This window comes from Eutrigla gurnardus (genome assembly GCF_963514095.1).
Source record: "Eutrigla gurnardus genome assembly, chromosome: 14".
Classification (NCBI taxonomy): domain Eukaryota; kingdom Metazoa; phylum Chordata; class Actinopteri; order Perciformes; family Triglidae; genus Eutrigla; species Eutrigla gurnardus.
Window position 1 is genome coordinate 23,623,167 of NC_139937.1, and position 27,300 is coordinate 23,650,466.

The 27,300-nt window shown below is 39.5% G+C and overlaps 1 protein-coding gene across 1 annotated transcript in view; it reads left to right on the top strand.

Annotated features, from left to right (window-relative positions):
• The first annotated feature begins 16,628 nt into the window (after positions 1-16,628).
• LOC311025004 (NACHT, LRR and PYD domains-containing protein 1b allele 5-like) overlaps positions 16,629-27,300 on the top strand; it is a 174,164-nt gene continuing 163,492 nt past the window's right edge. Inside the window, exons 1-4 of the mRNA XM_084027661.1 lie at positions 16,629-16,892; positions 17,607-17,650; positions 18,081-18,339; positions 19,878-19,897. Coding sequence (XP_083883787.1) covers positions 16,664-16,892; positions 17,607-17,650; positions 18,081-18,339; positions 19,878-19,897 — 552 coding nt within the window. The 5' untranslated portion in view covers positions 16,629-16,663. The remainder of the gene's footprint in view (positions 16,893-17,606; positions 17,651-18,080; positions 18,340-19,877; positions 19,898-27,300) is intronic.

Sequence of the window (27,300 nt, forward strand, 5' to 3'; positions counted from 1 at the left end):
GTTGATGGACAGTGACATGTAGTAACACTGGTATGATCCTTTAAGCAGGTAATAGAATAAAAGTCAGGAACCCGTTAACAGAAATACAGTAGTTATAAAAGAGAAGTTGCCAAAGAAATATGTACATCTACATCAGTAACCAGTCAAGTGGACAAACATCAGTTGTTTCACTATCTTGTGAAGTTTGGATGATGTTCTCCACATCCAGGTTTCTAAAACAGACATTGATGATATTTAAAGAGTAAAATCTATAATCATCCCAGCAGAGAAATTTAACTTTTGCTTCATGAACATTTCCTTTGAATTTTCCAGGTGGAGACGGCGGCGTCTTTTATAGAGCTGCTTTTGGAAACGCTGGCTGATTTGAGTGACGGGGAGCTTTGGAATTTCAAGGAGGTCCTCTTGTCTCAAACTGACTTCCGACGTCAATTTGGGCTCCCATCCATGCTGTTTAAGATAACAGGACATCAGGACATGGTGTTTCTAACGGTGTTGCACTACAACGAAGAGGCTGTGAATAAGACCAAGGAGGCTTTGAAGAAGATCAACAGGACTGATCTGGTGCAGAGGCTGTCAGACAGCAGCTCAGGACCCAAAAGTAATAACAATAAAGACAAAAACATGTCAAAATCCCCAAAATGTTGAATCAATGACTTTTACCACTTTTCCCCTCAGAGCAAGACTCAGGTGAACACCGGTCTGGATTGATCAGGAAAGTGAGTAATGTTACATCTGTCTGACTGAGTACAACACAGCTTCCATTCACCTAATGCAGGTTCATTCATGGACTACATATTTATTTAATGAACGTATTATTTTTTCAGGTAGCGACAAGAGTAGCTGTTCAACAGCTGATTTTGGAAACCCTGAATGATTTGGATGATCTGATGTTTGAGAGATTCAGGAGGTTCCTGAGGTCGATTGTCTATCAGAAGAACCTCCGATCCTTCCTATTTATGATGACAGACAGTTATAATGAAGACAGAAGGATAACCGTGTATCTGATGATGGAGATCTACGGCCAAAAGTCTGTGGAGTTAACCACGGAGGCTTTTAAACAAATGAACAGGACAGATCTGATACAGAGGTTACCAAAGCTCAGTTCAGGACTCACAGGTAAGACATAAGCCCCTTTACTCCGCCTTCTCGTTGCAGGATGATCACTCCTTCTTTCTTTTTGGTGTCAAAGGTACAGAGACAGAATGGAGGCGTGGTGGCGGCGTTATGCCACAAAGTCCAGTATAAATGGTGCGATTGTAAAGATTAAAACAAACACACAACATAATCATGTGTCTAATAAATACTTTATATAGTTCATAATAAAAAAAGTTAAATCTGATTGAGTTCTGTGTTTTGTACTGAAATTGTTTTCTTTCTTTTGAAGCAACTGTGTCTCATTAAAAGTGATTATTAGTGATTCAATTAGATTTGAATTGTCTGAGTTATTTAATGTCTTTTCTCCTCAGAGCAACACTTTGTGGATAAACATCAACCTACACTGTTGCTGAACGTGAGTGTGACTATATTTTACATTTTAAATCGTCATAAATGATAAAACAAACCAAACAGTGAGTGTTTTAAATTGCCTCTCACTGTTAATGTTGAGCTCTTAAGTAATAATGTTATGATGGAAAAGAGAGAAAACCATTTCTTTGAGCTTCTGTTACAGAAACATGATGCGTTGAGATCAGAAAGGAGTTATTAATTAACATGAATTAAAGGATGGAGGGACTCATATTTGACTTTGATGTTAAGAAATAAAAACACTTAATACTTCAAAAGAAAATGAAATCAGTAGAAAAGATAGTAGTGTATCATTGTCTTGAGTGATCATGCAGAAAAAACTAATCTTATAACATTTACACTTGACGTCTATAACACTGACAAAATGCAGATAAATTAATCTTTAACCGTCCCAATTGGGAAATTACACGTTTACACAGGATTTGAAACGGATTCTTTTGGAAACAGTGAAGACTTTGAGTGAGGAGGAGCTGAAGAAATTCAAGTGGTTGCTGAAGCTAACACTCTTCATGAAGAGGGTCCGACACATAAACTGGGAAACATGGTACAGCACAGACCTACTGGTGGAACAGATGGTGGAGACCTGTGGTTTGCTGTCTTGGGAGGTGACCATCGACATTTTAAGGGACATGAACAGGACTGATCTGGTGACGGGAATGTTCAACTCAGGATTCAAAGGTCAGAGAGAAAAATAGAAATATATTTTAAAGAAAGTGGTTAAAACTTTATTTGTTTTAAAATAAATAAAAAGGGCGGCAAAGCAATAACATGCAGCATCAGCCAATTTAATCCAGCCTCTTTGATTTTTGTGATGTCACTGGAATTGATTTGGTGTAATTCTTTTTAAATGTACAATTTACAGTAAAATACAGTACATGTAGGCCAAATAATCACATTTTGCCAATGGGGGAGGGTGCCTTTTTTCAAATCCGTCTCAGAGGCTCAACTGATTTCCAGAATGTAGACCATAGCTTTAAACTATATATTTGATTTACAGCCACAAACTGAGGCGGAGGTCAAGTGTTGAGTGAGACACACGAGCACATTGTTGGTTTTGCTCTTTTCATTATGATTTTTTTGACCGTAAGAAAAAAAAAGTAGAATAACATCAGTCTTATCCTTGAAGGTCTTTTTCACTTAAAACAAAAAAATCTGTTTTAAAGCCAGGAAGATGTATTCGAGTACATTAAGTGCAGCAAGAGCATTTGAGAAGTCTGAACCTATGTAAGTCTATTTGTGTGTGTGTGTGTGTGTGTGTGTGTGTGTGTGTGTGTGTGTGTGTGTGTGTGTGTGTGTGTGTGTAGACATAATCAATTTTAATTTTCCATGAATTTGTTTCAGCTACGGGACCCTCGACAGGAGTTCCTGGTGTTGATACCGAGGGGGAAGATGAACATGGAGGTAATATGACGTCTTCCCACCAAATGCCTTTCAGTTTGTCTGTGATCAGTCGCTGATCAGATTGTCTGGAAACCCAGAATCTTAATTTGAAAAAAAACTCCTAATTTAACCGTTCGCCTGGCTAAGTCCAAAGTTTAAAAACCTTCCAACCTCAGTAAGACGCAAAATCTTGTTGAATTGGTACAATAAAAACAAACTTTGGAGGGACGAGTTGTTCTCCTGTGCCTCCAGTCTTTATGCTAAGCTAAGCTAAATGTCTCCTGGCTTTGTGTTTCGTACGGGGACGTTGATTTAATCAAATATTTAAAACCTGAGTTACAGACGTTTCTGTCTGAATATAAATCTACAGGACAAATGAAGTGCAGCGAAAGCATTTGAGAGCTCTGTATGTAAGTCTTCTGTTGCAGTTCCTGAGGTTGATTTCATGGTGGAAGGTTTAGTGATGGGAGGTAATATGACGTCTTCTCAGCAAATACCTTTCAGGGTGCCGCTCTTCCCCTCTTCAGATCCACCCGTCGTTCCGCCTCAGTCCAAATATGGTCACGTCCGTTCACTGGTTGCAAAACCTCCAAGATGGCTACGGCCAAAATGCTGACCTCGAGGCTTCAGAACCGTAGTCCACACACCAACGGGTGACGTCACCACGACGACGTCCGCAGGAAATCACACAAGCCAGGAAGTGAAGTGATCTGAACCGAGGGGAGAGAGGAGTGACAAAATAAAACAGGAAAGACTAAACATGAATGAGTGATTTGAAGCTCCGAACCGAATGTCAGGGCGGAACTATGCAAACATATCTCGTTGATATTGTACAGTGTTACGTAAGAAAAGGGAAAGTACGTCAGCTAAAGTAGACTCACGTTGTTCCTGCACAGTAAAAGTCCCATAAGGACGGATCAGATAAGCCTGATTGGTCTATTCGTCTCTGGGGGCGTGTACCAAAGTTTGATTGACACTTGTCTGGCCTTGCACGTTTGGCCCATGAAAGTTCCCTTTGAATTGACCAGGTGGAGACGATGGCGTCTGTTATAGAGCTTGGAAACGCTGGCTGATTTGAGTCAGAAAATCAAGAGCTTCAAGAAGATTCTCAGTGAAACCGACCTCCACAAACGTTCCACAGACATTCCATAGATGGAGACAACAGAAATACAGGACACGGGCTTTTTATGGTGTTAACCTGCAGCCGACAGTCTGTGAGACGATCAGGGAGGTTTGAGAGAATATGAAGTGATTTGCTCCGGTACAGAGGTTGTCAGACAGCAGACCAAAAGGTAAAAGACCAAAAACTAGCCCTTAAAGGATCCGCATGACATTAAGACATTTATATAGCAGCAAACAACGATTTGCTATGAAGAGATAGTGGAATAAAAGTACAGATATGTTTAAAATGTAGGGAGTAACAGTAAAACGTTGTCCATGAAATAAATACTAAAGTACAGATACCTGAAAATTCTACTTAAGTTTACTTCCCACCTCTGATTAAGGACCTAATGATTCAAACAAAGGCTATTCAGGTGTTCGTACTGGGAGGTTGATTTAATCTAATAATTAAAAAAGATTATTATAAAGAGTTAGAAGTCTCAGTCTGAATGTAAATCTATAGGAAGAATTAAGTGCAGCGAGAGCATTTGAGACGTTTATCAGGTGAAACCGGTAATTGATCTTTATGATATTAATAAGGAGATTTTCAGTTTATTTTGCATTGACATGTAACATTCTAATTCTTCTATTCTGACAGTGATTATGTGATCATTTTACATTTCCTCTCTCTTCAGAGCGATACTGTGTGGATGAACATTGTCCTGTGCTGATCCAGAAGGTGAGTGATGTAACGTCTGACTTGGATTCTAAAACAATGGATTCGTCTTCATTGATTGATCTTTTCTCTGTTTTAGATCATTAACTGCATCTCTTTGGGTTTTGGGCTGTTGGTCAGACAAAACATTTGAAGATATCAAAGTAGATGTAAGGGAATTGTGATGGGTACCTTTAACCATTTTCTGAAATATTATAGACCAAATTATATAACTAAAGTTAATAAATGAAGGGAAGAATCGACAGATTCATCAATAATAGAACTGGTACTGTATATAATAAAGGTTCTGGTACTGTTGTCAATCACAACAGAGCAAAGACAGCCGTGGGGCTGAATGTTATTACGCCTGGGAAAATAGTTCCTTACAAGAACTGAATTTCAAGCTAGAAGGAGGATTTTAACTACGAGGTGGGTTTTAACTAAACTTGACATTTTCAGGTAAATTCTGTAACGTTTATTGAATATGAATAAAATGTAAACAAACTGTAAACAGATGACCGATGTTGTTGATGGACAGTGACATGTAGTAACACTGGTATGATCCTTTAAGCAGGTAATAAAATAAAAGTCAGGAACCCGTTAACAGAAATACAGTAGTTATAAAAGAGAAGTTGCCAAAGAAATATGTACATCTACATCAGTAACCAGTCAAGTGGACAAACATCAGTTGTTCCACTATCTTGTGAAGTTTGGATGATGTTCTCCACATCCATGTTTCTAAAACAGACATTGATGATATTTAAAGAGTAAAATCTATAATCATCCCTGCAGAGAAATTTAACTTTTGCTTCATGAACATTTCCTTTGAATTTTCCAGGGGGAGACGGCGGTTTCTTTTATAGAGCTGCTTTTGGAAACGCTGGCTGATTTGAGTGACGGGGAGCTTGGGGATTTCAAGAAGGTCCTCTCGTCTCAAACTGACTTCCATCAGTTCAAGTTCCCATCCATGCGGTTTGAGATAACAGGACATCAGGACATGGTGTTTCTAATGGTGTTGCGCTACAACGAAGAGGCTGTGAATAAGACCAAGGAGGTTTTGGAGAAGATCAACAGGACTGATCTGGTGCAGAGGCTGTCAGACAGCAGCTCAGGACCCAAAAGTAATAACAATAAAGACAAAAACATGTCAAAATCCCCAAAATGTTGAATCAATGACTTTTACCACATTTCCCCTCAGAGCAAGACTCAGGTGAACACCGGTCTGGATTGATCAGGAAAGTGAGTAATGTTACATCTGTCTGACTGAGTACAACACAGCTTTCATTCACCTAATGCATGTTCATTCATGGACTACATATTTATTTAATGAACGTATTATTTTTAAGGTAGCGACAAGAGTAGCTGTTCAACAGCTGATTTTGGAAACCCTGAATGATTTGGATGATCTGATGTTTGAGGAATTCAGGAGTTTCCTGATGTCGATTGTCTATCAGAAGAAACTCTCATCCTTCCCCTTTATGGGGCGACACAGTTATAAGAAAGACAGAAGGATGACCGTGTATCTGATGATGGAGACCTACGGCAAACAGTCTGTGGAGTTAACCACGGAGGCTTTTAAACAAATGAACAGGACAGATCTGATACAGAGGTTACCAAAGCTCAGTTCAGGACTCACAGGTAAGACATGAGCCCCTTTACTCCGCCTTCTCGTTGCAGGATGATCACTCCTTCTTTCTTTTTGGTGTCAAAGGTACAGAGACAGAATGGAGGCGTGGTGGCGGCGTTATGCCACAAAGTCCAGTATAAATGGTGCGATTGTAAAGATTAAAACAAAAACACAACATAATCATGTGTGTAATAAATACTTTATATAGTTCATAATGAAAAAAAGGTAAATCTGATTGAGTTCTGTGTTTTGTAATGAAATTGTTTTCTTTCTTTTGAAGCAACTGTGTCTCATTAAAAGTGATTATTAGTGATTCAATTAGATTTGAATTGTCTGAGTTATTTAATGTCTTTTCTCCTCAGAGCAACACTTTGTGGATAAACATCAACCTACACTGTTGCTGAACGTGAGTGTGACTATATTTTACATTTTAAATCATCATAAATGATAAAACAAACCAAACAGTGAGTTTATTAAATTGCCTCTCACTGTTAATGTTGAGCTCTTAAGTAATAATGTTATGATGGAAAAGAGAGAAAACCATTTCTTTGAGCTCCTGTTACAGAAACATGATGCGTTGAGATCAGAAAGGAGTTATTAATTAACATGAATTAAAGGATGGAGGGACTCATATTTGACTGTGATGTTAAGAAATAAAAACACTTAATACTTCAAAAGAAAATGAAATCAGTAGAAAAGATATTAGTGTATCATTGTCTTGAGTGATCATGCAGAAAAAACTAATCTTATAACATTTACACTCGACGTCTATAACACTGACAAAATGCAAATAAATTAATCTTTAACCGTCCCAATTGGGAAATTACACGTTTACACAGGATTTGAAACGGATTCTTTTGGAAACAGTGAAGACTTTGAGTGAGGAGGAGCTGAAGAAATTCAAGTGGTTGCTGAAGCTAACGCTCTTCATGAAGAGGGTCCGATACATGGACTGGGAAACATCGTACAGTGCAGACCTACTGGTGGAACTGATGGTGGAGATCTGTGGTTTGCTGTCTTGGGAGGTGACCATCGACATTTTAAGGGACATGAACAGGACTGATCTGGTGACGGGAATGTCCAACTCAGGAGTCAAAGGTCAGAGAGAAAAATAGAAATATATTTTAAAGAAAGTGGTTAAAACTTTATTTGTTTTAAAATAAATAAAAAGGGCGGCAAAGCAATAACATGCAGCATCAGCCAATTTAATCCAGCCTCTTTGATTTTTGTGATGTCACTGGAATTGATTTGGTGTAATTCTTTTTAAATGTACAATTTACAGTAAAATACAGTACATGTAGGCCAAATAATCACATTTTGCCAATGGGGGAGGGTGCCTTTTTTCAAATCCGTCTCAGAGGCTCAACTGATTTCCAGAATGTAGACCATAGCTTTAAACTATATATTTGATTTACAGCCACAAACTGAGGCGGAGGTCAAGTGTTGAGTGAGACACACGAGCACATTGTTGGTTTTGCTCTTTTCATTATGATTTTTTTGACCGTAAGAAAAAAAAAGTAGAATAACATCAGTCTTATCCTTGAAGGTCTTTTTCACTTAAAACAAAAAAATCTGTTTTAAAGCCAGGAAGATGTATTCGAGTACATTAAGTGCAGCAAGAGCATTTGAGAAGTCTGAACCTATGTAAGTCTATTTGTGTGTGTGTGTGTGTGTGTGTGTGTGTGTGTGTGTGTGTGTGTGTGTGTGTGTGTGTGTGTGTGTCTGTGTGTGTTGAAGTGTGAGTAGACATAAGCAATTTTAATTTTCCATGAATTTGTTTCAGCTACGGGACCCTCGACAGGAGTTCCTGGTGTTGATACCGAGGGGGAAGATGAACATGGAGGTAATATGACGTCTTCACACCAAATGCCTTTCAGTTTGTCTGTGATCAGTCGCTGATCAGATTGTCTGGAAACCCAGAATCTTAATTTGAAAAAAAACTCCTAATTTAACCGTTCGCCTGGCTCAGTCCAAAGTTTAAAAACCTTCCAACCTCAGTAAGACGCAAAATCTTGTTGAATTGGTACAATAAAAACAAACTTTGGAGGGACGAGTTGTTCTCCTGTGCCTCCAGTCTTTATGCTAAGCTAAGCTAAATGTCTCCTGGCTTTGTGTTTCGTACGGGGACGTTGATTTAATCAAATATTTAAAACCTGACTTACAGACGTTTCTGTCTGAATATAATATATATGACATATGAAGTGCAGCGAAAGCATTTGAGAGCTCTGTATGTAAGTCTTCTGTTGCAGTTCCTAAGGTTGATTTCATGGTGGAAGGTTTAGTGATGGGAGGTAATATGACGTCTTCTCAGCAAATACCTTTCAGGGTGCCGCTCTTCCCCTCTTCAGATCCACCCGTCGTTCCGCCTCAGTCCAAATATGGTCACGTCCGTTCACTGGTTGCAAAACCTCCAAGATGGCTACGGCCAAAATGCTGACCTCGAGGCTTCAGAACCGTAGTCCACACACCAACGGGTGACGTCACCACGACGACGTCCGCAGGAAATCACACAAGCCAGGAAGTGAAGTGATCTGAACCGAGGGGAGAGAGGAGTGACAAAATAAAACAGGAAAGACTAAACATGAATGAGTGATTTGAAGCTCCGAACCGAATGTCAGGGCGAACTATGCAAACATATCTCGTTGATATTGTACAGTGTTACGTAAGAAAAGGGAAAGTACGTCAGCTAAAGTAGACTCACGTTGTTCCTGCACAGTAAAATTCCCATAAGGACGGATCAGATAAGCCTGATTGGTCTATTCGTCTCTGGGGGCGTGTACCAAAGTTTGATTGACACTTGTCTGGCCTTGCACGTTTGGCCCATGAAAGTTCCCTTTGAATTGACCAGGTGGAGACGATGGCGTCTGTTATAGAGCTTGGAAACGCTGGCTGATTTGAGTCAGAAAATCAAGAGCTTCAAGAAGATTCTCAGTGAAACCGACCTCCACAAACGTTCCACAGACATTCCATAGATGGAGACAACAGAAATACAGGACACGGGCTTTTTATGGTGTTAACCTGCAGCCGACAGTCTGTGAGACGATCAGGGAGGTTTGAGAGAATATGAAGTGATTTGCTCCGGTACAGAGGTTGTCAGACAGCAGACCAAAAGGTAAAAGACCAAAAACTAGCCCTTAAAGGATCCGCATGACATTAAGACATTTATACTGCAGCAAACAACGATTTGCTATGAAGAGATAGTGGAGAAAAAGTACAGATATGTTTAAAATGTAGGGAGTAACAGTAAAACGTTGTCCATGAAATAAATACTAAAGTACAGATACCTGAAAATTCTACTTAAGTTTACTTCCCACCTCTGATTAAGGACCTAATGATTCAAACAAAGGCTATTCAGGTGTTCGTACTGGGAGGTTGATGTAATCTAATAATTAAAAAAGATTATTATAAAGAGTTAGAAGTCTCAGTCTGAATGTAAATCTATAGGAAGAATTAAGTGCAGCGAGAGCATTTGAGACGTTTATCAGGTGAAACCGGTAATTGATCTTTATGATATTAATAAGGAGATTTTCAGTGTATTTTGCATTGACATGTAACATTCTAATTCTTCTATTCTGACAGTGATTATGTGATCATTTTACATTTCCTCTCTCTTCAGAGCGATACTGTGTGGATGAACATTGTCCTGTGCTGATCCAGAAGGTGAGTGATGTAACGTCTGACTTGGATTCTAAAACAATGGATTCGTCTACATTGATTGATCTTTTCTCTGTTTTAGATCATTAACTGCATCTCTTTGGGTTTTGGGCTGTTGGTCAGACAAAACATTTGAAGATATCAATGTAGATGTAAGGGAATTGTGATGGGTACCTTTAACCATTTTCTGAAATATTATAGACCAAATGATATAACTAAAGTTAATAAATGAAGGGAAGAATCGACAGATTCATCAATAATAGAACTGGTACTGTATATAATAAAGGGTCTGGTACTGTTGTCAATCACAACAGAGCAAAGACAGCCGTTGGGCTGAATGTTATTACGCCTGGGAAAATAGTTCCTTACAAGAACTGAATTTCAAGCTAGAAGGAGGATTTTAACTACGAGGTGGGTTTTAACTAAACTTGACATTTTCAGGTAAATTCTGTAACGTTTATTGAATATGAATAAAATGTAAACAAACTGTAAACAGATGACCGATGTTGTTGATGGACAGTGACATGTAGTAACACTGGTATGATCCTTTAAGCAGGTAATAAAATAAAAGTCAGGAACCCGTTAACAGAAATACAGTAGTTATAAAAGAGAAGTTGCCAAAGAAATATGTACATCTACATCAGTAACCAGTCAAGTGGACAAACATCAGTTGTTTCACTATCTTGTGAAGTTTGGATGATGTTCTCCACATCCATGTTTCTAAAACAGACATTGATGATATTTATAGAGTAAAATCTATAATCATCCCAGCAGAGAAATTTAACTTTTGCTTCATGAACATTTCCTTTGAATTTTCCAGGTGGAGACGGCGGCGTCTTTTATAGAGCTGCTTTTGGAAACGCTGGCTGATTTGAGTGACGGGGAGCTTGGGGATTTCAAGAAGGTCCTCTCGTCTCAAACTGACTTCCATCAGTTTGGGCTCCCATCCATGCTGTTTGAGATAACAGGACATCAGGACATGGTATTTCTAATGGTGTTGTGCTACAACGAAGAGGCTGTGAATAAGACCAAGGAGGTTTTGGAGAAGATGAACAGGACTGATCTGGTGCAGAGGCTGTCAGACAGCAGCTCAGGACCCAAAAGTAATAACAATAAAGACAAAAACATGTCAAAATCCCCAAAATGTTGAATCAATGACTTTTACCACTTTTCCCCTCAGAGCAAGACTCAGGTGAACACCGGTCTGGATTGATCAGGAAAGTAAGTAATGTTACATCTGTCTGACTGAGTACAACACAGCTTTCATTCACTAATGCAGGTTCATTCATGGACTACATATTTATTTAATGAACGTATTATTTTTCAGGTAGCGACAAGAGTAGCTGTTCAACAGCTGATTTTGGAAACCCTGAATGATTTGGATGATCTGATGTTTGAGAGATTCAGGAGGTTCCTGATGTCGATTGTCCATCAGAAGAACCTCCCATCCTTCCTATTTATGATGAGACACAGTTATAATGAAGACAGAATGATGACCGTGTATCTGATGATGGAGACCTACGGCCAACAGTCTGTGGAGTTAACCACGGAGGCTTTTAAACAAATGAACAGGACAGATCTGATACAGAGGTTACCAAAGCCCAGTTCAGGACTCACAGGTAAGACATAAGCCCCTTTACTCCGCCTTCTCGTTGCAGGATGATCACTCCTTCTTTCTTTTTGGTGTCAAAGGTACAGAGACAGAATGGAGGCGTGGTGGCGGCGTTATGCCACAAAGTCCAGTATAAATGGTGCGATTGTAAAGATTAAAACAAAAACAACATAATCATGTGTGTAATAAATACTTTACATAATTCATAATAAAAAAAGGTATATCTGATTGAGTTCTGTGTTTTGTACTGAAATTGTTTTCTTTCTTTTGAAGCAACTGTGTCTCATTAAAAGTGATTATTAGTGATTCAATTAGATTTGAATTGTCTGAGTTATTTAATGTCTTTTCTCCTCAGAGCAACACTTTGTGGATAAACATCAACCTTCACTGTTGCTGAACGTGAGTGTGACTATATTTTACATTTTAAATCATCATAAATGATAAAACGAACCAAACAGTGAGTTTCTTAAATTGCCTCTCACTGTTAATGTTGAGCTCTTAAGTAATAATGTTATGATGGAAAAGAGAGAAAACCGTTTCTTTGAGCTCCTGTTACAGAAACATAATGCGTTGAGATCAGAAAGGAGTTATTAATTAACATGAATTAAAGGATGGAGGGACTCATATTTGACTTTGATGTTAAGAAATAAAAACACTTAATACTTCAAAAGAAAATGAAATCAGTAGAAAAGATATTAGTGTTTCATTGTCTTGAGTGATCATGCAGAAAAAACTAATCTCATAACATTTACACTTGACTTCTATAACACTGACAAAATGCAAATAAATGAATCTTTAACCATCCCAATTGGGAAATTACACGTTTACACAGGATTTGAAACGGATTCTTTTGGAAACAGTGAAGACTTTGAGTGAGGAGGAGCTGAAGAAATTCAAGTGGTTGCTGAATCTAACGCTCTTCATGAAGAGGGTCCGACACATGAACTGGGAAACATGGTACAGTAGTGCAAACCTACTGGTGAAACTGATGGTGGAGACCTGTGGTTTGCAGTCTTGGGAGGTGACCATCGACATTTTAAGGGACATGAACAGGACTGATCTGGTGACGGGAATGTCCAACTCAGGATTCAAAGGTCAGAGAGAAAAATAGAAATATATTTTAAAGAAAGTGGTTAAAACTTTATTTTACCGCCCATGAAAAATGTTATAAAATAAATAAAAAGGGCAGCAAAGCAATAACATGCAGCATCAGTCAATTGAATCCAGCCTCTTTGATTTTTGTGATGTCACTGGAATTAATTTGGTGTAATTCTTTTTAAATGTACAATTTACAGTAAAATACAGTACATGTAGGCCAAATAATCACATTTTGCCAATGGGGGAGGGTGCCTTTTTTCAAATCCGTCTCAGAGGCTCAACTGATTTCCAGAATGTAGACCATAGCTTTAAACTATATATTTGATTTACAGCCACAAACTGAGGCGGAGGTCAAGTGTTGAGTGAGACACACGAGCACATTGTTGGTTTTGCTCTTTTCATTATGATTTTTTTGACCGTAAGAAAAAAAAAGTAGAATAACATCAGTCTTATCCTTGAAGGTCTTTTTCACTTAAAACAAAAAAATCTGTTTTAAAGCCAGGAAGATGTATTCGAGTACATTAAGTGCAGCAAGAGCATTTGAGAAGTCTGAACCTATGTAAGTCTATTTGTGTGTGTGTGTGTGTGTGTGTGTGTGTGTGTGTGTGTGTGTGTGTGTGTGTGTCTGTGTGTGTTGAAGTGTGAGTAGACATAAGCAATTTTAATTTTCCATGAATCTGTTTCAGCTACGGGACCCTCGACAGGAGTTCCTGGTGTTGATACCGAGGAGGAAGATGAACATGGAGGTAATATGACGTCTTCACACCAAATGCCTTTCAGGCTGTCTGTGATCAGTCGCTGATCAGATTGTCTGGAAACCCAGAATCTTAATTTGAAAAAAAACTCCTAATTTAACCGTTCGCCTGGCTCAGTCCAAAGTTTAAAAACCTTCCAACCTCAGTAAGACGCAAAATCTTGTTGAATTGGTACAATAAAAACAAACTTTGGAGGGACGAGTTGTTCTCCTGTGCCTCCAGTCTTTATGCTAAGCTAAGCTAAATGTCTCCTGGCTTTGTGTTTCGTACGGGGACGTTGATTTAATCAAATATTTAAAACCTGACTTACAGACGTTTCTGTCTGAATATAATATATATGACATATGAAGTGCAGCGAAAGCATTTGAGAGCTCTGTATGTAAGTCTTCTGTTGCAGTTCCTAAGGTTGATTTCATGGTGGAAGGTTTAGTGATGGGAGGTAATATGACGTCTTCTCAGCAAATACCTTTCAGGGTGACGCTCTTCCCCTCTTCAGATCCACCCGTCGTTCCGCCTCAGTCCAAATATGGTCACGTCCGTTCACTGGTTGCAAAACCTCCAAGATGGCTACGGCCAAAATGCTGACCTCGAGGCTTCAGAACCGTAGTCCACACACCAACGGGTGACGTCACCACGACGACGTCCGCAGGAAATCACACAAGCCAGGAAGTGAAGTGATCTGAACCGAGGGGAGAGAGGAGTGACAAAATAAAACAGGAAAGACTAAACATGAATGAGTGATTTGAAGCTCCGAACCGAATGTCAGGGCGGAACTATGCAAACATATCTCGTTGATATTGTACAGTGTTACGTAAGAAAAGGGAAAGTACGTCAGCTAAAGTAGACTCACGTTGTTCCTGCACAGTAAAAGTCCCATAAGGACGGATCAGATAAGCCTGATTGGTCTATTCGTCTCTGGGGGCGTGTACCAAAGTTTGATTGACACTTGTCTGGCCTTGCACGTTTGGCCCATGAAAGTTCCCTTTGAATTGACCAGGTGGAGACGATGGCGTCTGTTATAGAGCTTGGAAACGCTGGCTGATTTGAGTCAGAAAATCAAGAGCTTCAAGAAGATTCTCAGTGAAACCGACCTCCACAAACGTTCCACAGACATTCCATAGATGGAGACAACAGAAATACAGGACACGGGCTTTTTATGGTGTTAACCTGCAGCCGACAGTCTGTGAGACGATCAGGGAGGTTTGAGAGAATATGAAGTGATTTGCTCCGGTACAGAGGTTGTCAGACAGCAGACCAAAAGGTAAAAGACCAAAAACTAGCCCTTAAAGGATCCGCATGACATTAAGACATTTATACTGCAGCAAACAACGATTTGCTATGAAGAGATAGTGGAGAAAAAGTACAGATATGTTTAAAATGTAGGGAGTAACAGTAAAACGTTGTCCATGAAATAAATACTAAAGTACAGATACCTGAAAATTCTACTTAAGTTTACTTCCCACCTCTGATTAAGGACCTAATGATTCAAACAAAGGCTATTCAGGTGTTCGTACTGGGAGGTTGATGTAATCTAATAATTAAAAAAGATTATTATAAAGAGTTAGAAGTCTCAGTCTGAATGTAAATCTATAGGAAGAATTAAGTGCAGCGAGAGCATTTGAGACGTTTATCAGGTGAAACCGGTAATTGATCTTTATGATATTAATAAGGAGATTTTCAGTGTATTTTGCATTGACATGTAACATTCTAATTCTTCTATTCTGACAGTGATTATGTGATCATTTTACATTTCCTCTCTCTTCAGAGCGATACTGTGTGGATGAACATTGTCCTGTGCTGATCCAGAAGGTGAGTGATGTAACGTCTGACTTGGATTCTAAAACAATGGATTCGTCTACATTGATTGATCTTTTCTCTGTTTTAGATCATTAACTGCATCTCTTTGGGTTTTGGGCTGTTGGTCAGACAAAACATTTGAAGATATCAATGTAGATGTAAGGGAATTGTGATGGGTACCTTTAACCATTTTCTGAAATATTATAGACCAAATTATATAACTAAAGTTAATAAATGAAGGGAAGAATCGACAGATTCATCAATAATAGAACTGGTACTGTATATAATAAAGGTTCTGGTACTGTTGTCAATCACAACAGAGCAAAGACAGCCGTTGGGCTGAACGTTATTACGCCTGGGAAAATAGTTCCTTACAAGAACTGAATTTCAAGCTAGAAGGAGGATTTTAACTACGAGGTGGGTTTTAACTAAACTTGACATTTTCAGGTAAATTCTGTAACGTTTATTGAATATGAACAAAATGTAAACAAACTGTAAACAGATGACCGATGTTGTTGATGGACAGTGACATGTAGTAACACTGGTATGATCCTTTAAGCAGGTAATAAAATAAAAGTCAGGAACCCGTTAACAGAAATACAGTAGTTATAAAAGAGAAGTTGCCAAAGAAATATGTACATCTACATCAGTAACCAGTCAAGTGGACAAACATCAGTTGTTCCACTATCTTGTGAAGTTTGGATGATGTTCTCCACATCCATGTTTCTAAAACAGACATTGATGATATTTAAAGAGTAAAATCTATAATCATCCCAGCAGAGAAATTTGACTTTTGCTTCATGAACATTTCCTTTGAATTTTCCAGGTGGAGACGGCGGCGTCTTTTATAGAGCTGCTTTTGGAAACGCTGGCTGATTTGAGTGACGGGGAGCTTTGGAATTTCAAGGAGGTCCTCTTGTCTCAAACTGACTTCCGACGTCAATTTGGGCTCCCATCCATGATGTTTAAGATAACAGGACATCAGGACATGGTGTTTCTAACGGTGTTGCACTACAACGAAGAGGCTGTGAATAAGACCAAGGAGGTTTTGGAGAAGATCAACAGGACTGATCTGGTGCAGAGGCTGTCAGACAGCAGCTCAGGACCCAAAAGTAATAACAATAAAGACAAAAACATGTCAAAATCCCCAAAATGTTGAATCAATGACTTTTACCACTTTTCCCCTCAGAGCAAGACTCAGGTGAACACCGGTCTGGATTGATCAGGAAAGTGAGTAATGTAACATCTGTCTGACTGAGTACAACACAGCTTTCATTCACCTAATGCAGGTTCATTCATGGACTACATATTTATTTAATGAACGTATTATTTTTCAGGTAGCGACAAGAGTAGCTGTTCAACAGCTGATTTTGGAAACCCTGAATGATTTGGATGATCTGATGTTTGAGAGATTCACGAGGTTCCTGATGTCGATTGTCCATCAGAAGAACCTCCGATCCTTCCCATTTATGATGAGAGACAGTTATAAGAAAGACAGAAGGATAACCGTGTATCTGATGATGGAGTTCTACGGCCAACAGTCTGTGGAGTTAACCGCGGAGGCTTTTAAACAAATGAACAGGACAGATCTGATACAGAGGTTACCAAAGCTCAGTTCAGGACTCACAGGTAAGACATAAGCCCCTTTACTCCGCCTTCTCGTTGCAGGATGATCACTCCTTCTTTCTTTTTGGTGTCAAAGGTACAGAGACAGAATGGAGGCGTGGTGGCGGCGTTATGCCACAAAGTCCAGTATAAATGGTGCGATTGTAAAGATTAAAACAAAAACAACATAATCATGTGTCTAATAAATACTTTATATAGTTCATAATGAAAAAAAGGTAAATCTGATTGAGTTCTGTGTTTTGTACTGAAATTGTTTCCTTTTCTTTTGAAGCAACTGTGTCTCATTAAAAGTGATTATTAGTGTTAAAAGAATTTGCCTGTAAACGAATAAATTCACCCAAGGAGGAGATCAGAGACAGAAGTAAAGTCGACGTCTGACTTTAATCTTGTACAAGAGGAGCAGTTACAATGCAACAACGTGTGGATGCTACAGAGGAAGTGCTCAAATCACTGTTGTGACTTGAGTCTTTTAAAGGCACAGGAGATAACGCGTCACTGACAGTTAACCTTCATGTAGAACAAGACATCATGACTACCAGGCCTCTGATAACATTTAGGTCAGCCATGGGGATACTAAAGTAATAAACAGTTCAACACAAAAAGCTGTAACCTGAACAAAGAAAACTTTAAGACATGAGGTTATACAAAATTCTTATAACAATTAGTGATTCAATTAGATTTGAATTGTCTGAGTTATTTAATGTCTTTTCTCCTCAGAGCAACACTTTGTGGATGAACATCAACTTACACTGTCGCTGAACGTGAGTATGACTATATTTTACATTTTAAATCATCATAAATGATAAAACAAACCAAACAGTGAGTTTCTTAAATTGCCTCTCACTGTTAATGTTGAGCTCTTAAGTAATAATGTTATGATGGAAAAGAGAGAAAACCATTTCTTTGAGCTCCTGTTACAGAAACATGATGCGTTGAGATCAGAAAGGAGTTATTAATTAACATGAATTAAAGGATGGAGGGACTCATATTTGACTTTGATGTTAAGAAATAAAAACACTTAATACTTTTAAAAGAAAATGAAATCAGTAGAAGATATTAGTGTATCATTGTCTTGAGTGATCATGCAGGAAAAACGAATCTTATAACATTTACACTCGACGTCTATAACTGACAAAATGCAAATAAATTAATCTTTAACCGTCCCAATTGGGAAATTACACATTTACACAGGATTTGAAACGGATTCTTTTGGAAACAGTGAAGACTTTGAGTGAGGAGGAGCTGAAGAAATTCAAGTGGTTGCTGAAGCTAACGCTCTTTATGAAGAGGGTCCGACACATGAACTGGGAAACATCGTACAGTGCAGACCTACTGGTGGAACAGATGGTGGAGATCTGTGGTTTGCTGTCTTGGGAGGTGACCATCGACATTTTAAGGGACATGAACAGGACTGATCTGGTGACGGGAATGTTCAACTCAGGAGTCAAAGGTCAGAGAGAAAAATAGAAATATATTTTAGAATTCATGGTAACAAAGAAAGTGGTTAAAGGAGTCATAACCTGGTTTTATACGTATCCAGCCCCCCTTGGATCGCTTTGGATCAATTCGTAAAACTTATTAGAAAAAAAAAAAAAAAATTTAATCAAACATTGAGCTTGTTCTGACCCTTTTTCGTACCGCGATTTTATCACGCGAGATTACGCGCGAGGTTTTGACTGGTCCGGATGTGCATTGTATAATATGTAATGAGGCGCGCGTTGATTCGCCGCAGGAAGGACAGAGCCGGGGGGGCTTGCCTGCATGCAGACTCCAAAACATAAACAGCACCCTGTCATGGCGCACACACTAAATGACGAACCTTACGGAATTCAGGCATTTATGTACGAACCAGAGTCGGAACCCGAACCGGAGAGTGAAGAGCCAGAGACGGTTGAAGAGACACGTTTACAGCAGGACGTCAGGTAGCGGACGGGGGGGGGGGTTGGGTGGTGAAAGAGGGGTGGGCTTATGCAAGTAGCCTCCACGGTGACGTCACCGTAGGCGCAGAATCAAAATCTCGTGCTTTAGGAATGCACACCCTTGTGTGCTATTCCTGTTCGGTAAAGGAGCAGAAGCGAAAAAACGGCGCCACTTTCAAACTCCAGCCTTTCAGGCAAGTTTCAACTGAGGTCAAACACAGATATGCATGTTTTAACAAGAGAAATTGCGATTTCCTGGTGATGACTCCTTTAAAACTTTATTTAACCGCCCATGAAAAATGTTATAAAATAAATAAAAAGGTCAGCAAAGCAATAACATGCAGCATCAGCCAATTGAATCCAGACTCTTTGATTTTTGTGATGTCACTGGAAGTAATTTGGTGTAATTCTTTTTTAAATATAAGTACAATGTACAGTAAAATACGGTACATGTAGGCCAAATAATCACATTTTGCTGTTGACTTTAATCAGCACCTCTGTTACGATAAGATAAACCTTTATTAGTCCCACGGCGCGGACATTTACAGGATTACAGCAGCAAAGAGGATAGTGCAACAACAAGAGGCAAAACAGAATGTAATAAATAACAGATATTAAAAAAATACTACTATTTAAAAATGTAATCAAGGACAGACTGAGTAGTTGAGTTCACATTATTGTATAATAGAATATATGAAATTTTGTTATTGTACATGAATGACCATGAGGAATGGTTGAATAATTGACAGTTATTGGTATAATCAGCCTACTGGGTGCCGTGTTTATTGTGCAATATTATTGTGGATTGGTACACAATGTATATCAAATTAAATAGTTTGACACAATTTTCACATTATAATCTTATCAAAGGAAGTATTTGTTGTATGGCTTCTGCATTGAGTGAGTAGAGTGTTAATGAATCTGTTATTGATTTTAAGGATGTCATAAAGAAGAAGAATATAATGTTATTTTCTAATTATTTATTTATATTGTTTTGTTCAAAACCAACCAAGTCTTTTAAAGTCTGATTTGGAATCGGTCAGTAATTTTCTCTTTTCTTCCTCCTCAGAGAAATATCAGCTCAAGGATGTGAGTATCAGATGCACGTCACACAGCTTTCAGGTTTCAGGTCAGGATTGCTGTGGTTTGAATTCACAAGAAGGGTTGATCACAGATCACATAAGCACTATAATAATAACTAGAAAATTCCCCCGTGGGAAATTTTGAAAGGGCCACGGGGGCTACTGCCGGAGTGTATATACAATACGATGAGATTCTTCGAGATTTCAAACGAGACGGAGTTGTTTTCGAGGCAAATACAGAGACTGCTTGCTGAAAAACTGTCCCTGAAAGGAACGTGTATCAGCAGTTTTGCATGAATTTTCCTCTAAAATGGCTCCGTCTCGTAACGTTACATTATTATCACATAGCGTGTGCAGGTCACAACTTGTCCACAAAAGCGTTTGAGTTGTTGGATTGTGTATTTGATGAGTTTGATGAGTTTGATAGATGTCACCGAGCTCAGCTGTCACTCAAGTACTCAGTACTACCGAGTACTACTGAGACTCAAATACTGAGAACTATAGGTACTATGTACTGGCAAACAGTTGAGTGCGAAGCATGTCACCGAGCTCACTCAAGTACTCTGTACTACCGAGTACTACTGAGACTTGAGTACTGAGAATTACTAACTACTATGTATTGCTTGAAAAACTACAACTCCCAATGACTGCTCCTATCGGCCAATCAGAGCGCACCTGCTGTCACTTCTGAGTGAGACAGAGAGAAATAGACAGACTTGTGTCTCCATTTTAAAGTTTAAATGGAGTTTCTAGGTGAAAGTATGACTGAGCAGAAGATGTTTGACAAAAACAAAAATCGCCAAAATCTTCACACCGTTAGCGCCACAAGACTCGGCTGAAGACACTGATCACTTTTATTTTTTCCCAGTGTCAGAAATGTGGACACTAGGGCGAGTTAGAAATGTGTGAGTTTCAGCGTTTCTTTGAAAATCCTTTTCTCGATTTGCATTGGATTGAATGGGGAGAAAAACAGATGTGGCCGCGCTTAGAGGTTGCTAGTTCAAATTCTGTAAATCTCACAGCACATTGTGAGAGACAGGACAAGTTTGTCTACAAAATTGGAAAATATCACGTGTTTAGAGTGAAAATTGTGTCTGGGAGGAGTTTGGAAAGGAAAAAAATCTGAAGTATTTCGAGGAGCCCTCACACTCTAAGCGATGATGTCATCCACTCTAACCCAGAATGTTCCGCGCAATACACACCCATTATAATCTCATGATTTCTCCCAAAACGATCATTGTCATTGAACAGTAATTGATCAAAGAATATATGACCTATTGAAACGTGGATTGACACACCAATACACAAGACTTGTGTCTACATTTTAAAGTTTAAATAGAGTTTCTAGGTGAAAGTATGCCTGAGCAGCAGACGTTTGAAAAGCTACAATGACTGCTCCTTTTTTTTCACCCGTCCCATTCATTTCAATGGGAAATTTTCTGTGGTTTTTCGCGACTTACGTCTAACAAAAGCAATAGCACGCCGATCCCGATCGAACCGCACGTTTTGATATATAATTTGTCCTACAACTCCTAAAGCTCTAGGACTAGTAGCCCATCGAAATTCGTCCGGAAGATGAAAAATAAAAACTAGGAAAAAATCCACAGGCCCCGAGCACTGGTCCCCTCAGCTATTTCATAGCTGTAGGGGCCAGTGCTTGGTGCGATTGCCCCGTGGCCCTAATAATAATAATAATAATAATAATAATAATAATAACTAGAAAATTCCCCCGCCGGGAAATTTTGAAAGGGCCACGGGGGCTACTGCCGGATTGTACATTACGATGAGATTCTTCGAGATTTCAAACGAGACGGAGTTGTTTTATGTATGGACGAGAAGGAGACGTTTGACTAAAAAAACTACATATCCCACTACTAAATGTAGTTCTTAGTACATTCCTGTCCACCAATCAGAGCACACCACTCGTGTCTCCATTTTAAAGTTTAAATGGAGTTTCTGGGTGAAAGTATGGACGAGAAGAAGACGTTTGACTAAAAAAACTACATTTCCCAGTACTAAATGTAGTTCTTAGTACATTCCTGTCCACCAATCAGAGCACACCACTCGTGTCTCCATTTTAATGTTTAAATGGAGTTTCTAGGTGAAAGTATGGACGAGAAGGAGACGTTTGACTAAAAAAACTACATATCCCACTACTAAATGTAGTTCTTAGTACATTCCTGTCCACCAATCAGAGCACACCACTCGTGTCTCCATTTTAAAGTTTAAATGGAGTTTCTAGGTGAAAGTATGCCCGAGCAGAAGAGGTTTGACTAAAAAACTACATATCCCACTACTAAATGTAGTTCTTAGTACATTCCTGTCCACCAATCAGAGCACACCACTCGTGTCTCCATTTTAATGTTTAAATGGAGTTTCTAGGTGAAAGTATGGACGAGAAGGAGACGTTTGACTAAAAAAACTACATATCCCACTACTAAATGTAGTTCTTAGTACATTCCTGTCCACCAATCAGAGCACACCACTCGTGTCTCCATTTTAAAGTTTAAATGGAGTTTCTAGGTGAAAGTATGCCCGAGCAGAAGAGGTTTGACTAAAAAAACTACATATCCCACTACTAAATGTAGTTTTTACTACATTCCTGTCCACCAATCAGAGCACACCACTCCTTTCTCCATTTTAAAGTTTAAATGGAGTTTCTAGGTGAAAGTATGGACGAGAAGGAGACGTTTGACTAAAAAAACTACATATCCCACTATAAATGTAGTTTTTAGTACATTCTTGTCCACCAATCAGAGCACACCTGCTGTCAGTTATGAAGATCAGTGCCCCACAGTGCTGTCACCATGGCAACGGCCCTTGCTGCATGTGTATGACTGCTTTGGAGCCTCTGTCTGCGTCTTTCTATCGCTCCATTCCCCCTCTGCGTTGGGTCCGAACAAAAGCTTGCCACGCTCACACCGAAACTCCTATCGCCAAAATTTTCACACCGTTAGCGCCACAAGACTCGGCTGAAGACACTGATGACTTTTATTTTTTCCTAGTGTCAGAAATGTGGACGCTAGGGCGAGTTAGAAATGGAGCTGCTTTCAGGTTTCTTTTGAAAATCTGCTTCTAAATTAACATTAGAGCGGATGAGGAAAAAAAGAGACTTGGCCGCGCTTAGAGGTTGCTAGTTCAAATTCTGTAAAACTCACAGAGATTTTGAGCACATCGTGAGAGACAGGACAAGTTTGTCTACAAAATTGGAAAATATCACGTCTGTAGAGTGAAGATCGTGGCCGGGAGGAGTTTGGAAAGGAAAAAACTCTGAGAAGCCCTCACACTCTAACTGATGATGTCACGCACTCTAGCCCAGAAGGTTCCGCGCAATACACACCCATTATAAACTCATGATTTCTCCCAAAACGATCATGGTCGTTGAACAGTGATTGGTCAAAAACTATATGACCTATTGAAACGTGGATTGACACACCAGGACACAAGACTTGTGTCTACGTTTTAAAGTTTAAATGGAGTTTCTCGGTGAAAGTATGCCTGAGTAGCAGGCGTTTGAAAAGCTACAATTTCTGCTCTTTTTTTTTCGCCCGTCCCATTCATTTCAATGGGAAAATTTCGTTGGTTTTTCGCGACTTACGTCGCGAAAAATTCGTGTTCGGCTAAGAAAAGCAATAGCACGCCGATCCCGATCGAACCACACGTTTTGATATATCACTTGTCCTACAACTCTTATCGCTGTAGAAGTTTTAGGCACTCGAAATTTGGAGGAAAAATAATAATAATAATAACTAGAAAATTCCCCCGCCGGGAAATTTTGAAAGGGCCACGGGGGCTACTGCCGGATTGTACATTACGATGAGATTCTTCGAGATTTCAAACGAGACGGAGTTGTTTTATGTATGGACGAGAAGGAGACGTTTGACTAAAAAAACTACATATCCCACTACTAAATGTAGTTCTTAGTACATTCCTGTCCACCAATCAGAGCACACCACTCGTGTCTCCATTTTAAAGTTTAAATGGAGTTTCTGGGTGAAAGTATGTACGAGAAGAAGACGTTTGACTAAAAAAACTACATTTCCCAGTACTAAATGTAGTCCTTAGTACATTCCTGTCCACCAATCAGAGCACACCACTCGTGTCTCCATTTTAAAGTTTAAATGGAGTTTCTAGGTGAAAGTATGGACGAGAAGGAGACGTTTGACTAAAAAAACTACATATCCCACTACTAAATGTAGTTCTTAGTACATTCCTGTCCACCAATCAGAGCACACCACTCGTGTCTCCATTTTAAAGTTTAAATGGGGTTTCTAGGTGAAAGTATGACTGAGCAGAAGACATTTGACTAAAAAAACTACATTTCCCATTACTAAATGTAGTTTTTAGTACATTCCTGTCCACCAATCAAAGCACTCAGCTTGTGTCTCCATTTTAAAGTTTAAATGGAGTTTCTAGGTGAAAGTATGCCCGAGCAGAAGAAGTTTGACTGTAAAAACTACATTTCCCATTACTAAATGTAGTTTTTAGTACATTACTGTCCACCAATCAGAGCACACCACTCGTGTCTCCATTTTAAAGTTTAAACGGAGTTTCTAGGTGAAAGTATGGACGAGCAGAAGACGTTTGACTAAAAAAACTACATTTCCCATTACTAAATGTAGTTTTTAGTACATTCCTGTCCACCAATCAGAGCACACCACTCGTGTCTCCATTTTAAAGTTTAAATGGAGTTTCTAGGTGAAAATATGCCCTGAACTCAGCTGTCACTCAAGTACTACCGAGTACTAGCGAGTACTACCGAGTACTACCAAGTACTACCGAGTACTACTGAGTCTCAAGTACTGAGAACTACTAGGTACAATGAGTTGTCAAACAGTTGAGTGCTTCGCACTCAACTGTTTCCCAGTACATGTCACTGAACTCAGCTGTCACTCAAGTACTACCGAGTACTACCAAGTACCACCGAGTACTACTGAGACTCAAGTACTGAGAACTAGTAGGTACTATGTACTTGCAAACAGTTGAGTGCTTCGCACTCAACTTTTTCCCAGTACATGTCACTGAACTCAGCTGCCACTCAAGTACTACAGAGTACTACCGAGTACTAGCGAGTACTAGCGAGTAGTACTGAGACTCAAGTACTGAGAACTACTAGGTACAGGTCACTGAACTCAGCTGTCACTCAAGTACTACCGAGTACTCCATTTTAAAGTTTAAATGGAGTTTCTAGGTGAAAGTATGGCTGAGCTGAAGAGGTTTGACTAAAAAAACTACATATCCCACTACTAATGTAGTTTTAGTACATTCCTGTCCTCCAATCAGAGCACACCTGCTGTCAGTTATGAAGATCAGTGCCACACAGTGCTGTCACCATGGCAACGGCCCTTGCTGCGTGTGTATGACTGCTTTGGAGCGTCTCTCCGCTTCTCTCTATCGCTCAATTCCCCCTCTGCGCATGGGTCCGAACAAAAGCATGCCACGCTCACACCGAAACTCCTATCGCCAAAATTTTCGCACCGTTAGCGCCACAAGACTCGGCTGAAGACACTGATGACTTTTATTTTTTCCTAGTGTCAGAAATGTGGACGCTAGGGCGAGTTAGAAATGCTGTTCAGATCAGGTTTCTTTGAAAATCTGCTTCTAAATTAACATTGGAGCGGATGACGAGAAAACCTGACTTGGCCGCGCTTAGAGGTTGCTAGTTCAAATTGTGTAAATCTCACAGAGATTTTGAGCACATTGTGAGAGACAGGACAAGTTTCTCTACAAAATTGGAAAATATCACGTCTGTAGAGTGAAGATTGTGGCCGGGAGGAGTTTGGAAAGGAAAAAAGTCTGAGAAGCCCTCACACTCTAAGCGATGATGTCATCCACTCTAGCCCAGAAGGTTCCGCGCAATACACACCCATTATAAACTCATGATTTCTCCCAAAACGTTCATGGTCATTGAACAGTGATTGGTCAAAAACTATATGACCTATTGAAACGTGGATTGACACACCAGGACACAAGACTTGTGTCTACGTTTTAAAGTTTAAATGGAGTTTCTAGGTGAAAGTATGCCTGAGTAGCAGGTGTTTGAAAAACGACATTTTCTGCTTTTTTTTTTCCGCTCATCCCATTCATTTCAATGGGAAAAATTTCGTTGGTTTTTGGCGACTTACGTCGCGAAAAATTCGTGTTCGGCTAAGAAAAGCAATAGCACGCCGATCCCGATCGAACCACACGCTTTGATATATCACTTGTCCTACAACTCTTATCGCTGTAGAAGTTTTAGGCACTCGAAATTCGTCCGGAAAAGGCAAAATAATAATAAGTAGGAAAAAATCCTATGAATAGCAGTAGTGCTCGGGGCTTCGCCCCGAGCACTGGTCCCTTCAGCTTATAGCTGTAGGGGCCAGTGCTCGGTGCGATTGCCCCGTGGCCCTAAAAACTAGAAAATTCCCCCGCCGGGAAATTTTGAAAGGGCCACGGGGGCTACTGCCGGAGTGTATATACAATACGATGAGATTCTTCGACATTTCAAACGAGACGGAGTTGTTTTAGAGGCAAATACAGAGACTGCTTGCTGACTGAGCTGTCAGAGTAGTCCGTTTTGAGTATTGTGATGTACTTCAAAAACTGTCCACCAATCAGAGCACACCACTCGTGTTTCCATTTTAAAGTTTAAATGGAGTTTCTAGGTGAAAGTATGCCCGAGCAGACGACGTTTGACTAAAAAAACTACATTTCCCACTACTAAATGTAGTTCTTAGTACATTCCTGTCCACCAATCAGAGCACACCACTCGTGTCTCCATTTTAAAGTTTAAACGGAGTTTCTAGGTGAAAGTATGCCCGAGCAGACGACGTTTGACTAAAAAAACTACATTTCCCACTACTAAATGTAGTTCTTAGTACATTCCTGTCCACCAATCAGAGCACATCACTCGTGTCTCCATTTTAAAGTTTAAATGGAGTTTCTGGGTGAAAGTATGCCCGAGCAGACGACGTTTGACTAAAAAAACTACATTTCCCACTACTAAATGTAGTTCTTAGTACATTCCTGTCCACCAATCAGAGCACACCACTCGTGTCTCCATTTTAAAGTTTAAACGGAGTTTCTAGGTGAAAGTATGCCCGAGCAGAAGAGGTTTGACTAAAAAACTACATATCCCACTACTAAATGTAGTTCTTAGTACATTCCTGTCCACCAATCAGAGCACACCACTCGTGTCTCCATTTTAATGTTTAAATGGAGTTTCTAGGTGAAAGTATGGACGAGAAGGAGACGTTTGACTAAAAAAACTACATATCCCACTACTAAATGTAGTTCTTAGTACATTCCTGTCCACCAATCAGAGCACACCACTCGTGTCTCCATTTTAAAGTTTAAATGGAGTTTCTAGGTGAAAGTATGCCCGAGCAGAAGAGGTTTGACTAAAAAAACTACATATCCCACTACTAAATG